The 16,888-nt window shown below is 43.4% G+C and overlaps 1 protein-coding gene across 2 annotated transcripts in view; it reads right to left on the reverse strand.

Moving 5' to 3' along the window:
* Nucleotides 1-1,562: 1,562 nt before the first annotated feature.
* The window catches only part of CPSF3 (cleavage and polyadenylation specific factor 3), a 42,475-nt gene continuing 27,149 nt past the window's right edge, over nt 1,563-16,888 (reverse strand). For both annotated transcript variants that reach the window (XM_075557119.1, XM_075557120.1), the window contains exons 12-18: nt 14,705-14,813; nt 11,872-11,970; nt 10,163-10,257; nt 6,967-7,054; nt 4,990-5,059; nt 3,319-3,415; nt 1,563-1,725 (exon numbers count right to left, since the gene is read on the reverse strand). In XM_075557119.1, the coding sequence (XP_075413234.1) occupies nt 1,624-1,725; nt 3,319-3,415; nt 4,990-5,059; nt 6,967-7,054; nt 10,163-10,257; nt 11,872-11,970; nt 14,705-14,813 (660 nt within the window). In that variant the 3' untranslated portion in view covers nt 1,563-1,623. The remainder of the gene's footprint in view (nt 1,726-3,318; nt 3,416-4,989; nt 5,060-6,966; nt 7,055-10,162; nt 10,258-11,871; nt 11,971-14,704; nt 14,814-16,888) is intronic.

Genomic DNA, 16,888 nt, shown 5'->3' on the forward strand with positions numbered 1-16,888 from the left:
GATTTTTAAAAAAAGAAGTAGAATCAGTAAGTTCTGAAATAATAGGCAGATGACTTAGCTCTAAAATGACAGCTAAATTCACTGGTGATGCAGCAGCACGATTTAAGCTGTTGGGATAAAACCATGTAACGCTAAATGAAAGGAGTCCTGGTGCCTCCACTCCGGTGCTCCCTCACTGCAAGAGCACTTTGTTCTATGAAACTGGCATTCCCTACATGATCGCTGAAGACAAAGCAGGCGCATAAGCAAATGTGAATTGGGTGAAGAAAGCTGACGGTGTCTAGCTATCAAGAGATATAACATGTGGGGTCTTAAAGGCTTGAAGATAAACAAGCAGCCATCTAGCTGAGAAGCAACAAAGCCCACATAGAAGGAGCACACCAACCTGTGAGATCACGAGGTGTTTATAGGATCAGGTATCAGGCATCAAAGAACAACAACAACAAAAATCATTGTGAATGAGGGGGAGTATGGAGTGGAGACCCAAAGCCCATCTGTAGGCAACTGGACATCCCTGTAAAGAAGGGTCTTGGGGAGGAGACAAGTCAGTCAGGGTGCAGCACAGCACCAATGAAACATACAACTTTCCTCTAGTTCTTTAATGCTTCCACCCCCCCACTATCATGATCCTAATTCTGCCTTACAAGTTCAGCTAGACCAAAGCATGTACACTGGTACAGATCAGAGGACAGATGAACCCTTAAGGACCAATAATGAGAGTAGATACCAGGAAGGTAAGGGGAAGGTGGGGGAGGAAGGGGGAACTGATCACAATGACCTACATATAACCTCCCTGGAGGAAGGACAACAGAAAAGTAGGTAAAGGGAGACATTGGACAGTATAAGACATGAAAAAATAATATATAATATAAATGATCAAGGGTTCATGAGGGAGAGTGGAGGAGGGAGGGGGTAAATGAGCTGATACCAAGGTCTCAAGTAGAACACATGTTTTGAGAATGATGATGGCAACAAATGTACAAATGTGCTGGACACAATGGATGGATGTATGGATTGTGATGAGTTGTACGAGCCCCCAATAAAATGATTTAAAGAAAGAAGAAGGGAGCCCTGGTGGCGCTGTGGGCTAGGCACTGGGCTGCTAGCCCAGAGATCAGGGCTCAAACACACCAGCTTCTCCATGGGAAAAACACGAGGCTCAGAAATCCTATAAAGGGTCACTATGACTCGGAACTGACTAGATAGAAGTGGGCTTGGTGTGAGTTTCATGTCAAAGGAACGGGCATTGTGGGGGCTCAGGGTCATACCCGCCTCTCTTGCAGGAGAACTGGGATCTGTTCTCTGCCAGTACATGCAGGCACAGCTTCCACCTATCTGTCAGCAGAGGCGTTTGTGTTGCTGAAACAGGTTTCAGAGGAGCTCCCCAACTAAGCAAATGAGGAAGAAAGGGCAGGGCTGGCAATCTACTTCCGGGGGAGGGCACGGGTAGGTGCCAGGGAGGGCGCGCTCTGGGTCAGCGCAGTTAGTCTGGCCTCTGTGTCCCGGGGCAGTGAGCTGAGGATGGCACCAGTGTCAAAAGTAAGGAACAGGCCAGAGAGAGGTAGTCTCAGCAACAGAACTAGAATTGATCACCAACAGAGCTGTGTACAGAGGGCACGGGTGTCAGTGCACCGGTGTGAGGGCCTCGTACAGTCGTCGTGCAGCCAGCTCCACCATTTCTCGAAGGGACTCATCATCTTCACTACCTTCTTCACACTCCACAGTCTGGAAGCACAAGCACAAACATGCCCTTCAACTTACGAGTCCAGAACTATTACTTGGAATACTCAACTAATACTCGTAAGAGACTGGACACGATCCTGCTGTCTAACATGCAATAGCTAGGTCTAATGGGAGAGTAAGGGGCGGGAGAAAGCTGAAAGACCAGTGCACTGCATTTCCTTCAAAGCCCATAATTTTAGCCTAATAAGTATTACTCCAAGGAACGGAATCTATGTGACCAAGTTACTTGGCACGTTGTGGATCTAGCCATAATTTTGTATTAAATTTGATTTATACCAGCAATATCCTACTTATGTCTTAAAACTCAACTATAAAACACTATCTTCTAAGAACTACATCATTATAGCATAAATGCTCCATATAAGAATGTAGGAAAGAAAATAACTACCTGAATTCTATGGCTTCTGTTAACATGCCAACAACTCTTCTAGACTGACGTATATATATATATATACATTTAAAATAAAAATGGTGTAATTGACCATTGCACTGCCCCGTGGTTTCTTTTCTACCCGACAGGGTACAGCGGGCAGCTGTGCGCAGTCACCACCTTTCCTGATGGCTGGATAGAGGATAATCCATGTCTACACTAAACTGCGCCTGTTGCTCTTGAGTCGGTTCTGATTCAAGTGATGCTAACGGTCCAAGAAGAGCTGCCTGGCGGGTCTCAGAAGCGGAGGTCCTCACAGAGGCAGGCTGCCACGGCCATCTTTCTTCCTGGAGCAGCCGGTGGGCTCGCAGGCCGAGCGCCTAGTCTGTAACTGGGTTCTTTTAGCACTGCTTCACGAGGGCGTACTGGACCATGTTCTCAATTATTGCATCGCCCCTCCTCGGCTTATTTTAGGTTTCTTATTTGATTTGTAACCACCACTAAAATAGACATCCTCGCCTGCTCGTCTGGGAATTATTTTCTTCAGTTGCTTTTGGTGACCTTGGAGGCTAAAGGTATTTTTATTCTTAAGGCTTTTGATTAATGCCACCAGACTATCCTACATCCTACATCACCTAGTTTTCACTCCCTTCAGTAGCACGCACGACCGTTTCCCTATTGTTTTACCATCACAAGTCATAACATTCCTCTTAATCTTTGTAATATGAGAGTCCAACTGTTATTTCATTTGAACTAAGCATTTTCTCTAACAATGCACCTGAGCACCTGTTTCACAGCATCTTAACTACCTGTTTCTTCTTCAGTGGACTATGAGACCAGAACAACCCCACACCATACAGTGCCGTGCTTTTGAAAGCCGCTGTGATTGTCTTTGTGTGGACTAGACGTCCAGCTAGGGCAGTCGACTGAAGGTATTCAATGGAACTGTAAATATAAACGTGCATTACAAGCAACGTGGACAAGCCCTCAAGACAATAATAAGCCTGGGATGAAGACTTCACAGACAAGGAGGCTTCAAAAATGGTGCGGACAAACAGAGTGGAAAGATCCTGGAATCTTTCAAAGCTTCCTTGTATAGGAAAAACTGGAAGGAAATGTCAAAATGCAAAAATTCAGTGATTAGACAAGACTCTTCGATGATTCCTTCCTTCCCCTAATTTCCTGAAGCCAAAGAAGGGACATACCCGTGTATCCAGGTTGATGTTTGCTGTCTTCCCATCCACGGTGACACTCAGAACGGAGTCGTCTTTTACACTCACACAGTCCTCTCCAAAGAGGTCCCTAAGTGAACAGAGGTGCGCTTAGTGGGAAATGCGTTACACACAGACGGGGGAGGGTAGCACAGGACTTAGTTCTGAAACAGAATACAATGGTAGACCCCACCTCCTGATATGTAAGTCTTCATCACTGGCCTGGCTGCCTTTTATTATGTTTACAGAGCGAGTAAAATGAAAGCATTGATTTAAGAAGATTCTAGCCATTTTACATAAAGCATCTTAACCCTAATTGGGGTAAGGATCTCCTTTTACCCACGAGGAAAGTGAGGCACAGACCAGTGCTTGGTGTTTAAGCTCCACGGCCAGTAGAGCAGCAGAGCTGGTGTTCAGATACGGGTGAGCCCAGCATCGAGCAGTCCCGTGCCCTCTGTCCGTTCTGAATGCCCACTTCAGGTTCATTAAACTCAGCCTTTTTGGCATCTGCTACGGACTGCATGCTGTGCTGGAGTGCAGACTCAACACACATTTCCAAGGAAAGGCTCCAGTGTAGTCATTAGTTCTAGTTACCCCACCAAGCACTTTAAATGATTACTTCATTTGGAGGAACCATTCTTAAGCCAGGCTCAAAGAGCATGTGCAGAAATGCGAAAGACCTGATAGTGGTTAGCAAACCACCAAATGCAAGGTCAATGACGGCTTACAACTTAGTAGACTTCCTGTCCGAGAAGAGGCTAGAAGAAAACCAGTCTTAAAGATTTCAAATTTAAAAGAGAATATGTACAGTAATCTTAAAGACATAGTAACATTAGGGTTTAATACTTGTCTTTAATAACATACTTTGCTGAGTATGCCTTCCTATGAAAAAATGCACAGGGCTCTATTGGAAGCAGAGCTTACTTCCTGGACCAAGGACTGATCAAGCTCATCACCAGAACCCCAAACCTCCTGCCACAGAGCTGATTTCAACTCACAGTGGCCCTGTATAGGGCTCCCGAGGCCGTTAATCGTTACCGAACAGAAGGCCTCGTCTTCCTCACGCAGAGCAGCTGGTGGTTTCGAAAAGCTAACCAGGCAGTTAGTAGCCCAAGTCATAACTCACGACACCACCAAGACTCTAAGCATGTCACATGCATATGGAACTAGTATGCAGCTTGAAGGGCGGTTATACATCAGACTGTGATCCCAAAGGTCAGCAGTTCCAAAGCACGAGCAGCTCCACGGAAGAAAGACAGGGCTTTCTACCACTGTCAGCAGTTAGTCTTGGAAACCCACCGGGCGTTGCTATAACCCGGCACTGACTCGAAGGCCATGAGTGAGCGACATCGCTGGAAGAGATTTGGGAGCTAACGCAGTTTAAACGGCCCTTTACGAACAGAAAAACAGGCACCAGAGTGTTTGAAAGGAAGCTGGGTTAGGTTTGGGCTGCGAACTTCACGGCTGGTGGCTCAGATCCATCAACTCCTCCGTGGGAGAAAGAGACCGTCTGCCCCGTAAATATGTACATTCCAAGACACCATAGCTGGGGTGCTGGGAGTTGGAAATGACCCATGGCAGTTTGAAATCAGTGATGGAGCCACCACTGAACCCAGGACTTTGTCTTTACAGCCCCTGCTGAGCCGCCTCGGGTGGAAAACTTACTGGAGCATGATCTCCAACCGTTTGCTATAAACGTGCATTTCTAGTTTCTTCGAAGTCTTCTGTACGACACCTGGAAGGGGTGAAAGAGCATCAAGGGTGTTCAATGATCACATTCCCACTTAGAATAATCTGCAAATCAATAGACAGAAAACCGTTTACCGGTTAACTAGGGAAGCCTTCAGTGACACATACATGTATCCTCTGGCTGCTGAGGCAAATGACTATGTTCATCTTTTAGTTTATGTTATTGTTAAAAAATCAAAAAATACTTAAAATTTGAATTTTAATAGTTCTCCAGTGTTTCCACACTTCATTTATGAGCAGTGGGAGGTGAAATTATAACTCCTGGCATTCTAGCAATACATCTAAGCTAGACATATCTCTAAAATGTTATCTAAAATATTTTGTATACTTAGCATTCTACAATATAAAACATTTGTCTATTTTAATAAAAATTAATATTTAAATCTCTTGCCAATTAAATTACTTAGTGTTCCCTTCAAACAGCTGAGGTTGGTGGCTACGGATGATGGTCTACCGTGAACCTGGGGTTCCAGTACACCCTGCCCATCACTACGTCCTCCCAGCTCATCAAAAGCAGCAAAGTCTGATGGTGCTTCGAAAAGCTAAACACGGTTACCAAAGGGCCCTGCTAGTCTACTCCTAGGTATACACCTGAGAAAAGAAAAACGTGTCCACGTGAACATTTGTACAGAAATAGCCATGGCAGCATTAGTCATGATTTAGGAGGCCCTACGTGACCTACCTCTGCACCCTAGCAAGCTTCCTCGGGCCAAGGAGAATGACAAGCATCTGCCTGGCTCCCTAATGTACTGCACGCAGCGATGATAACACCTGCCACACAGCGGTGCCCGCTAGATATGTACTGAATGAAGGCTAACTGGAAACATGCAAACAACTCATTACTTCAGAAAGTCTCATTCTAGACGCAGTACAAAGTGGGATTTAACAAATGTGGAAATAAAAAAAACTAACTTGTATGCAAAAAAGTACAGCTGAAATATTCAGGTTGACTGAAAATATGTATGATTCCTAATAGGCTGAGCTAGGTCTCTAATAATATGATGAGCTTTATTTGACTTTAAAGATCAGAGTAAACGTATACCTCAAACAGTCAACAACCCACTGCCGACAGTTCAAACATCCTTCCTGTATACTACGGACACTGCAGGTTGGTGATTATGTGCTGAGCCACAGCACCGTTGCTGCGAGTCAGGCAGAGCCCTCGCCAGGCCAGCACGTGACCTTTCGACAACACTGATGGCCTTGTGATGGCCCCTCCTCTAGTCAGAAAGCAGAGACAACAGGCTGGGGGACTGACGGCACACCTCACTGCAGGCTAATCCGTGCTGGAATTGGTCTAGCAAAAGTCCACTTTCACTCAGAAATTCCATTTTCCAGAACAATCTATTAAAAACGGACACAATTGTAACGTGTTTATATTGCAAAAAAAAAATTCCTTCACTTTGCAAAAGATTACACAATAACAAACCCAAAGCAACTCTGGAGGCTAAACCATAGCTTAAATCCAAGAGTGCTTGGTTTGAATTTTAAAAAACAAAGTCAAAGTGAAGTAGTGAGTTGTTAGAGAACAGGCCGTAAGTACGGTAAGTGTGCCAATAAGACACAGGCTGTGCCTGCTCTCAGCACCCAGGCCTTCTATTTTCCTACTAGACTTGCTGGCTTAATACCGGAAGACCCTGGGATTTCTGATGGCTTTTAAGAGGACTGATCGTAAGAGGATTTTTCTACAGTGCTAATTGCAAACAATATTTTCAGTACTAATGAAAACCTAAGACAAAGTAAATCTGTCAAGTTACCCATGCATTGTATCTTAAAAATTACACAGGAATGTAAAGAACAGAAGATTTCAAGCTGTTTAGACTTCTAGTAACTGCTTTGTAGCTAAAAGAAGCAAGGAAGAAATAAAAGGCTTGACAATCAAATACACCATACCTTTCCTGATTCTCGGGTTTGACTGGACTTCTAGTACCACAGTTGTCACTGTGTCGGCATACATGTCGTTGGAAGGATTTGCTAGCCACTGCAAAGCACAGGCACAATCAGGAAAGGCTAACGCACAAAACATGGATAATCCCCACCCATCCTTACACTGTTCCCATGGTATCACTGTTCCGACCATGTTCGCTGAGACAAGAAGAAAATGGTAGAGCTAACTAAAAAGAAAATTAACTCCTTGCTTAAAGAAATTATTATTTTACTTGCATCACTAAACAAGATCAAATTTTAAGCATGCAGGACTTCTCTAATTTTTTTTAACGGGCAAAAAAATTCAGTAAGATGAACTGAGCATTTATTTTGTGCCATGTCCTATGCAACCCCTGAATTGTCCTAACCAATAGCTGGCACTGTTGGCATCTTCATGGGAGAACCACGAGGCAGGCGGTCTGCTGCAGTCAAGACCTGCAGCCTCAGAAACCCTCCCTCCACAGGGCGGCTGTGAGGACAGCTGACTCGATGGCAGTGGGTGTGCTCTGGTATTAGCACCTTCATTTCGTGACAGAGGAAACGACTCAAAAGTTACTTCTTCTACAGCAGTGTTCTCCACCTTCCTCACACCGTGACCCTTTCATACGGTTCCCCATGTGGTGGTGACCCCCCAACCGTAACATTATTTTCGTTGCTGCTTCGTCGGGCGACCCCTCTAAATGGTCAGAGAACGGCTGCTCTGGATCACAGTGCAGGCAGTGGCTGTGCTGGAGTCCAGACTCAGCTTCCTAACCGGTACATTCTAGTCGCATATGCAATAGAGCAATATTTTTACACACAGACTTCTGTCTCTTTGATGAGGTGTAAGATCTGAGGTTCTCTCATGTACCCGGGGCCCAGGAAAACTTCCTGGATCTACTAGTTTATGGTGCGATTAGCCTGGCTATTTTATGATCCTTTGAAAGAACCCTTTTACAGGCAACTTTAGGTTCTTAAAATAACAACAAAATGTTAAGATTTGCTTTGACGTGTTTAAGCACATGCTGATTGGAATAAGCCCATGTCTGTGTGCTACTAGTGATACTTCTTGATTCCCCTCATATTATGTGAGGGGGGTTCAAAATGTTCTCAGTAAAATAGAAACACGAGAACAGAAACTTTCCATGAATTAACTGAAACGCTCCTATATAAGAAGTGTGTGACTTCCTGTTGTAACTATTCTTTTTGGTACTTCTTTAATAAATTAATTTGAAAATTATGAACCACATTTAGACCTAAATTACAAAATTTTAATGGGACGATATTTGATAAGTATTTGTTTTTGTTTTGAAAACAAGCACAATATTTGAGCATAAAACATACATATAATTCTATCTTGATGCAGAAAAACTTCCTGGTATCAGTCAGTTACAAAATTTGCTTTTGAGTCTTTCTGAAACCTAACATATCCAACCATCAGAGCCGACTGTCTAATTCCTTTCTCTCTGGGTTCTAAATGCTACCAGTAGGAACCATGTCCACCTAAACGAATCAGTTCTAGCACTTCTAGATTTGGATCACTTTAATGTCGCTTATCTGAATTTTTAAAATTCCAAATGCACCCCACAACTTGATTTCAATGCGTAGCGACCCTACGGGAACGAATGGCCCCGTGAGTTTCTGAGACTGTAGCTCTTTATGGGAGTACCTCTGTGCTCTCCTGAGCAGCGGCTGATGGTTTGGAACTGCTGACCTTTAGCAGCTCACCTGGTGACCACCGTGCTACTAGGGTCTCCTAACTGAGACTTCGCTCTTAGGAGGGATCTCTACAGGTTGCATATACAAGGGGTTTTACAAGTGTGTGGAAAACGAGATGAAAAGATAATAAAATTTTCCAAGAACTTTTTGAAGCCACTACATTTCATTAAGGCATAATTTATTATTAGTTTCTTCCCCTCCCCCTATGATTAGTTTCTAGGCTCCTTTAACCACCTTGAAAAGATCAAGCTAAAGCCTTTCTTGGGGGAAAAAACAAAGAGACACAAATATATATATGATATATATATATATATATATCATCTTCCCCTGATTACTTTTTCCCCAACTGAGTAGAAATTAATTTCCCTTAACATAACAGGTGAACTGTTTTTTTCCCTATCACTCATTTGGTGAACTGTTTTAAGTCTTTTCCCACATTTATAGAGACCTAAATATAGGCATAAACATATGTAAATATATTAATATATAACGATAGGGATATAGGTCTATGTACATATATTTATAGATTAAGTATTAAGGTAGAAGATGGACACTGGGCCTCTATGCAAAAACACTTAGTTCTAATAACTTGTGATACGATTGTGTAAGACAAAATGGGTACAAAAGCTAATGTGGTGAAGAAACCTGATGGTGCCCGGCTATTAAAAGACAGCGTCTGGGGTCTTAAAGACTTCAAATTAAACAAACGGCCATCTAGCAGGGAAGAAACAAAGCCAACATGGCAGAAGCACACCAACCCATGTGATGACGAGGGATCAGGCATCAGAAGACCCAAACCCAGATGTAGACAATTGGACATCCCCTCACAGAAGGGACACAAGGAAGGGATGAGTCAGCCAAGGTGTTGTATAGCACTGACAAAACACACAACACTCCTCTAGTTCTTTAGTGTTTTCTCTCCCCCGCCCCCCCCCCCACTATCATGACCCCAGTTCTACCTTACAAATCTGGCTAGACCAGAGTACGTATGCTGGTACAGTTTAAAGCTCTTGATACACAGAATCCAGGACAGATAAACCCCTAAGGACCAATAATGAGAGTAGCGATACCATGAGAGTAGAGGGCAGGTGGGGGGAGAAGGGGGAGAAACGGGGAACCGATCACAATGATCTATGTATACCTCGTCCCCTCCCCCACCGGGGGACGAACAACAGAAACGTGGGTAAAGGGAGACAGCGGATAGTGTAAAATATGAAAAGAAAAATAAATTGTAAATTATCAAGGGTTCATGAGGGCAGGAGGGTGTGGGAGGGAGGGGAAAAAGAGGATCTGAAACCAAGGATTCAACTAGAAAGACAGTGTTTTGAAAATGATGGTGGCAGCATGTATACATGTGCTTGATACAATTACTGTATGGATTGTTGTAAGAGCCCCCAATAAAATGATCTTTAAAAAATAAGATAAAGTCTTGTCCCTCCATGGAAAGCACACAGTCTGAGCTTACTTCCAACACCACCATGCCTGGTTCCTGTATCACAGTAATACTCTTGAACACTTTCATAGCAGGCTTTTCTTGAATTTCTAATTCTTCTACATCACCTGAAAAAAAAAGAAAGAATGCTAAGATGTGTATAATTTTATGATAATCTTTTAGAGGCCCAATTATTCATTTGCTTATAGCAGCAACTGAAATAAAGCTGATTCAAAGTGGAGAAATTAATAGTGATTTGTATAATTTGTTTTATGTTCATTGTTCATAGCAACTAAAGGATACCAGTGTTTATTATAAAAATTCACAGGTAGGCTTTACCTGGGACATTACATATTTTTTTCAGTAGCAAACTCTTTGAGGATTTTAAAAGTGCCGTTGGGCACATAGTTAACTGGTAACCACCAAGTCGCAGGTTCAAACCCATCAGCTACTCTGAGGGAGAAAGACAAGGCTGTCAGCTCCCAAATAAGACCTGCAATCTCAGCCACATCCAGGGTGTGTCATGCTGGAGATGTAAAGGCTGCAGTGAGTGAGCACTGACTCTTTGTGGGGCAGATTAAGCTTTCGAGTACCACCCTTCTACTTCTGTTTCCCTTCATTTATTCATTTTATAAGGAAGCTCTACAGTTCATGATGAGATTTCCGGTCTTCCTACTACTGGTTAAGCAAGAATGAATTCAGACATATCTTTTTACTTTTTATCTTGTAATTCGTAATTAGAACATGAGATGCTGAGATAAAACATTGTGTTCCTTTCTACTAGTTGACAGAAGTACTTTACTGTGAGAATTGTGAAGAATCTATTAATGAAAAGCATACTTTATAATTTCAAAAAATTCTGCTTTATTAAGTGCACACATTTTAATTTAATCACTGCTCCTCATGATGTTAATATACAAATATCTCAAATTCAAAATGGTTTAATAAGAAAGCAGGTTTACCACATGTGGTCATATATGCTTATAAAATCTGTTGTGCAGATTGTTTTAGACAGAATCAGAAAAACTAAAGAAAATAAATAGATAATTAGGTATAAGCAATTAAAGCCGATTTGAAATACAAGGAACAAAGCCTAGTAAGTCTTAGGATTTTAAGGAGATCAAGAATAAGAGGTATCTTAAAAAATTAATAAAAGAGTGAAAGAAAATCCACATGGATTAAGCAAGCCCTCAGTGAATTCCCTCTGAACCCAGACCAGGGATGAGAGCCTTGCTGTCATGCAGTGCATGAGAAAGTACACAGTGGCAGATGTAGCTATGTTAAAATGTAACACCTTATCATTGGATCTCCACTTTGATTTTAAAGTTGTTCTAGTTTTTAACATTTTCTGCTTTCTTTTTGATGGAGGTTTTTTTCCGTTTCATGTTGTTGTTAGTTTTTCTTTTGTCTGGTTATCTCTGTACGTTTTGGTATGGGAAACCCACGGCGGGGGCGGAGGGGCGTGGGAGGGATGACAAGGAGCGCAAGGCAGAGACTGTCCCAGAAAGGACGGGGGCAATGAGTGCCCAACTCTTCTTGATGTGCCTCAACTACTGAACTGTAGGAGATGCAGATCTCGTCCCAATAAAACTGCTTGAAAAAAGAATGAGGGGTACTGTGGAATTAAATCAAAATGTATGAGTATATTTTCACCAATGTGCTCTGTACCCAAACCACAATAAAAATACAATTACAATTATCTTACTCAAAAACACAGAATACATTTCGATAAGTAAACACACCTGTCAGTTTCTGTAGCTGGTAATGAAGCAAATGAAAAGGGCCAGTGTAGGGAATGGCCTGGGTTTGTTTTACAGTGCTCATGGCCAAGTCAGTATAATCTGCAGAGAAAGAACACATATGCCTTATTCCTACAACATACAGTTTTCAAACACACATGAACAAAAAGTAAAAAAGGAATAAGAGCATGTTTTTCATAAAGCTAACAATGTTAAACTGGTCCCTCTCTCTCTCTCTACACACACACACACACACACACACCACACACCCCCACCCCTCTCTCCCTCAGTTAATTTGCGTCCCCACTACAAGAAAGCTCCTTTCACACCACATCCTGCTTCCAACACACCAGGCTCGTGACCCTGTCCCGGCTGGCAGTGGCCTTCTCTTGTCTGGCAGCCCTAGCAACCCTTGAACACCAGCCCACGTGGTCTCTCGTTTGCACAGCTGTGCCCAGCTCTTCAGGTCCAGCGTCTCCTTCTCATCGATTTTACGCACATCCATCGTGGGGCCAGCTGTGCACGAGAATGTTTCTCTCCTCAGACAACGCGTTTCAAGGGCAGAGGCTGTGCTGCTCAGTAAATCTTGACTCCTCCAGCACCTGCCATGAGGCCTGGCAGAGAAAAGCTGATTTGTTGGTGAAGGAACAAGTCATAGAATACTGCTTATATGAGTGGACCAAAGGTGACAGTTGATCTATTTCACAAATAGCTAAAAACACAATCTATTCTTCTATCTTCAAGAATTGATAGGTCATGGGATAATTCTTATGAGAGTCAAGAAATGCTAGGGGTTAATATTTTACCCCAGAGTGGTCAGTAGTTAGGCGCTGAGGTGTGAAGCACACAGGGTGACACTGTTAAAGGGGGTTACACCAAATTATTGTTAATAAATTTTTAATGCAAATAGATGAATGTGCTATGGTATTGGATAAGAATGCTAAATATAGTGAAAATGCCAATATTACTAAAAGCACTTTATAAATTCAAAGCGATTCAGATCCACTTCCCAGCATAATTCATCACAGTAATGAAAAACTCATCACCAACTGTATATGGGTAAGAAAAAAGCCCAGGATAAATAAAACACTGTTTTAAAAAAAGAAAAGAGAATCAGCAGGTCTTTGTTCCTATTTATCCTTCCTTTAGTACAATGACAATGTGAAAGTGATTCCGGAAGAATTTGTTGCTAGTAGGGAGTCTAGGAAGTCAGTGTGAGTTGAAGTCCACCTGAGGGCAGTGAGTTTGGTAATTTTGAGAGGGGTTGGCTCGATCAGTGAGGGCTTCAGAGGGGGCGGCCGCGGCTGAGATGCCCCTGCTTTGAGTGTGTGTCGCAGTCTTGCCAACACAGCCCCACACATCCAGTCCTCACAGGGCTCACTGTTCCTCCTCAAGCCTCCCATTCCACGGCCATGATCAACAACGCTTCCGGCCCTGGTTGCTATGACCAGTCACCTAAATTGTCAGCTTAAGAGTGGACTCCTATGTCACTTCTGCAGTCTGGAGAGACGTGCTTCCCTTTAAAGGGAAAGTAGGAGTTGTCCCACAGCTGGACCATCATACCCTGGGACTGCCTGTCCTGGAGAAGCAATGCCTTACCGATCGCCCAGCATCGACACAGGCACAGATGGACAAGGACATGTTCACAACCTCTGAGAGAATAAAGCAACGTACAAAAGCGAATGTTTAGCTTTTGAATAGTGCAAAGCTTTCATTCTTCTCTCTAAGCTTCAATCTGTATACACTCTAGGCTCTGGGTATAAAGTTGGTGTACGTTGTTTGGCTGATAAAAGTTATCATATAATGAAGATTAATCTACATATTAATATATTTTTCCTTTCAATAAATCATAAAATCTCTTTTCTCAGAATCCTAACCATGTTTTAGAACAGTGAAGAACAGAAAGTCCAGTAGTGGATGGTGGTATGTAGAAAACAAAACCCTCACTGCTGGAGCCCATTCTGATTCACAGAGATGCTACAGGACAGTGGAGAACCACCCCCATAGGTCTCGGAGGCTGTCAGTCTTGACCGGAAGAGAGAGCTGCCTTTCTCTCAGTGGCGGATGGGTTTAAACTACCGACCGTGAGGTTCACATCCCTGTGTGTCACCCAGTACACCAACGAGGCTCCTTATGTAGGTCACACAAAATGAAATGCTTGGACAGGAGCCAAAAGATAAAAAACACAAAAACATACAATACTCTGGTTAAAGATAGAAAAAAGGCTGGCTAAAAGTTCAGCAGGAGTAATCAATCAGTTTAGATGTGAACTTATATTGCCAATGAAGAAAAAGTTATTTCAACAGCTGAAAAAAGACTCTGTATTTTAGCATAAAAGGAATTGGATCTTACCTACTCTGTACTTACTATCTCCTTATCTGACATTTTGCATTTATGACCACAGTAAAAATATTTTTAATCCACTCATTTGCATATCAGCAGCATGTGGCTGGCAGTAAGGAATGCCAACTTGTGAGGTGAGAGTCCCATGGCCGTGACAGTTCAGACGGTGTGTCGCCGGGCTGGGCCATGGCTTCCAGGGCTTGGCAGTGATTCAATGCTGCACTCAGTTGTGCAGTAAAGCAGTCACCCGCTGTTCCTCCATCGTTCCTACCTAATGCTGATTGTCACACAACGGCCTGACAGCTATGCTCACCACTGAACCACACCAACCCAGCCTTGGAGTCTCGCCACGTCGAGGAGCGGAGTGACGGTATTAACTTTCACCCAATTCTATTTTGTGATCGCTGTTCCCTGACATTTGGCATCACAGAGGTGTGTGGATTCCCCTCAACGCTGAGATCACATTATACTTGACAGCTGACTGTATACTTACTGGAGAGGTCACAGGGAGAAAGTATGTGATAATTAAAGTTTCTTTTCACAAGAATTCCTGAAACTCGCTGCCCTTGTTCTGGCTTTTTATCTGCTAAAAAGCCCATGACCTATTAAAAGACAAAAACAACCAACTTAGAAGCAAATAGGCTGTTGCAAAAGGTCGTTATTCAGGTAGGCAATCGCCATGGTGACGATTGCTGTTAGGTGCCGGGAAGTCCGTTGCAACTCAGAGACCCTATGCACAAAACACTGCCTCGTCTGCCATCCTCAGAACTGCTGTGTTGTAGCCCACTCGTTCTCCACAATGCCGGCCCATGATGCCCCTTGCATGATGTCCTTTCCAGGGACTGGCCTATCCTGATCACCGTGTCCTAAGTATGAGCTGAAGTCTCGCCATCCTTGCCTCTAAGGAGCTACCAGGGCAGATTTATTCATCAGTCCCTGCTACTTTAACATTCTTCACCAGCACTAGAATTCCAATGGACCCATTGGACACTGGAGATATGAAACACATTAATTTAACATAAAGACACTATGGTAGTTAGAGGATTTAATGTTGACTTGAATTTTTATGAAAGTATAAGGGTAGAATCCAACCTCTCAATCAGGTTACAGTCTGATAATGCCTCCGGGGGTGGGGGTGGCGGGATGGCCTTCTTATAAGCAGGGACACAGAACTTTCCTCTCTCCCCCTCTCAGAAGGACGTCACCTTCCTGCTTGCAGGGACTCTGCGAGCAGAGGGCACCTTGCCATGTGTCCACCAACTCTGGAGCTATGCCATTCTGCACCCACTGCCCTGTGCTCTTGCTGCTTCCACGGTCACCTCTGCGTGTTCTACTTGCAGCGACACGGGCCTGAAGAGGCCCTGGCTGCATCAGCCTTGTGGACTTGAGCGGGACGGGGCTGGCACGCCTTCCTGGGATCCTTGGTATGTAACGTTCTTTCTCACACCTAGAGGGGTGAGTGGAACTGAGTTTGTTTCTCTAGACAGCCTGGCCTCACCCAACAACAAGCTGATTCATACCTCTAAGTACAGGGCAGCAACGTGACTACCAAGATCCCCAGAGAAGAGTCACAGGCAAATCTGGTGAGAAGAGCTATAAGGAGTTCAGTTCCAATCGGCTCAACAACTGAAGACAACCTGGCTTTGGAGCTTAATTCTCAACAGCGCGGCCTGGTGGAAATCGAAAGGAAGTGCAGGCTGGAGGTGACCATGCTTCCCGGTCTGCTCTTCAAACTGGCACACAGCTTGAGCTCCATTTTTAACAAAGGTGGGTTCTATGTTAAGTCTGCCGCTAAAAGCAGCAGCATCAGATACAGAAAACCGGGTGAAAGGAGACATCCAACAGTGTAAGATGTGAAAAAATAATAAGCTACAACTTATCAAGGGTTCCTGAGGAAGGGAGGGGGAAAATGAGGAGCCAATACCATGGGCTCAAGTAGAAAGCAAATGTATTGAGAATGATGAGGGCAACAAATGTACAAATGTGCTTGACACAATGGATGTTATGTATGGATTGTGGTAAGAGTTGTACGAGCCTGTGATAAAATGATTTTTCTAAAAAAAGCAGCAGCATCTTGGGCTACAAAATAAATATATATGAATTCAGTACCAAGTGGGAAAAAATTTGAGGATGATGGTTCAAAAACAAATGAACCAAAACAGAGTCTTAACTATAACGTCCTTCAACTACAAATATACTGAGGGGGCAGAAGCATGTTTCCTACTTATTTACTTTCAGTAAGTAAGGCAGACAAGTCAAGCACTGTCTCAGCTATACGAAAACAAAGTGTTATTTCACATGGCTTTGTCCTTCAACACCAGTGACTGAAAACAAACGCAAGGTCATTGGGCTGATGTCAATGCCTGCCTCCTGGGATCTCTGAGCCTGCAATGTTGACGGAAGCAGACTGTCTCATTGTTCTCTTGTGCAGTAGCTGATGGGCTTGTACACCGGGCCTGGAGGTTAGTAGCAAAATGCTTAAACTATTGCTCCTCCAGGGCCCTTTGACATTAGGAAAAGCAGATTTCTAGAATCACGCCCCCCACCCACCACGATATCCAGTACAGCTTTGTTTTCATTGAAACTTTTCAAGTGTACAGAGGAGAGAGAACTCAAGGGCATTTTCTAGATTTGATGAAAAAGGTCTATTTTCTTCAGACACGCCCATTTCCACAGC

Source organism: Tenrec ecaudatus, chromosome 8 (genome assembly GCF_050624435.1).
Source record: "Tenrec ecaudatus isolate mTenEca1 chromosome 8, mTenEca1.hap1, whole genome shotgun sequence".
In the NCBI taxonomy this organism is placed as follows: domain Eukaryota; kingdom Metazoa; phylum Chordata; class Mammalia; order Afrosoricida; family Tenrecidae; genus Tenrec; species Tenrec ecaudatus.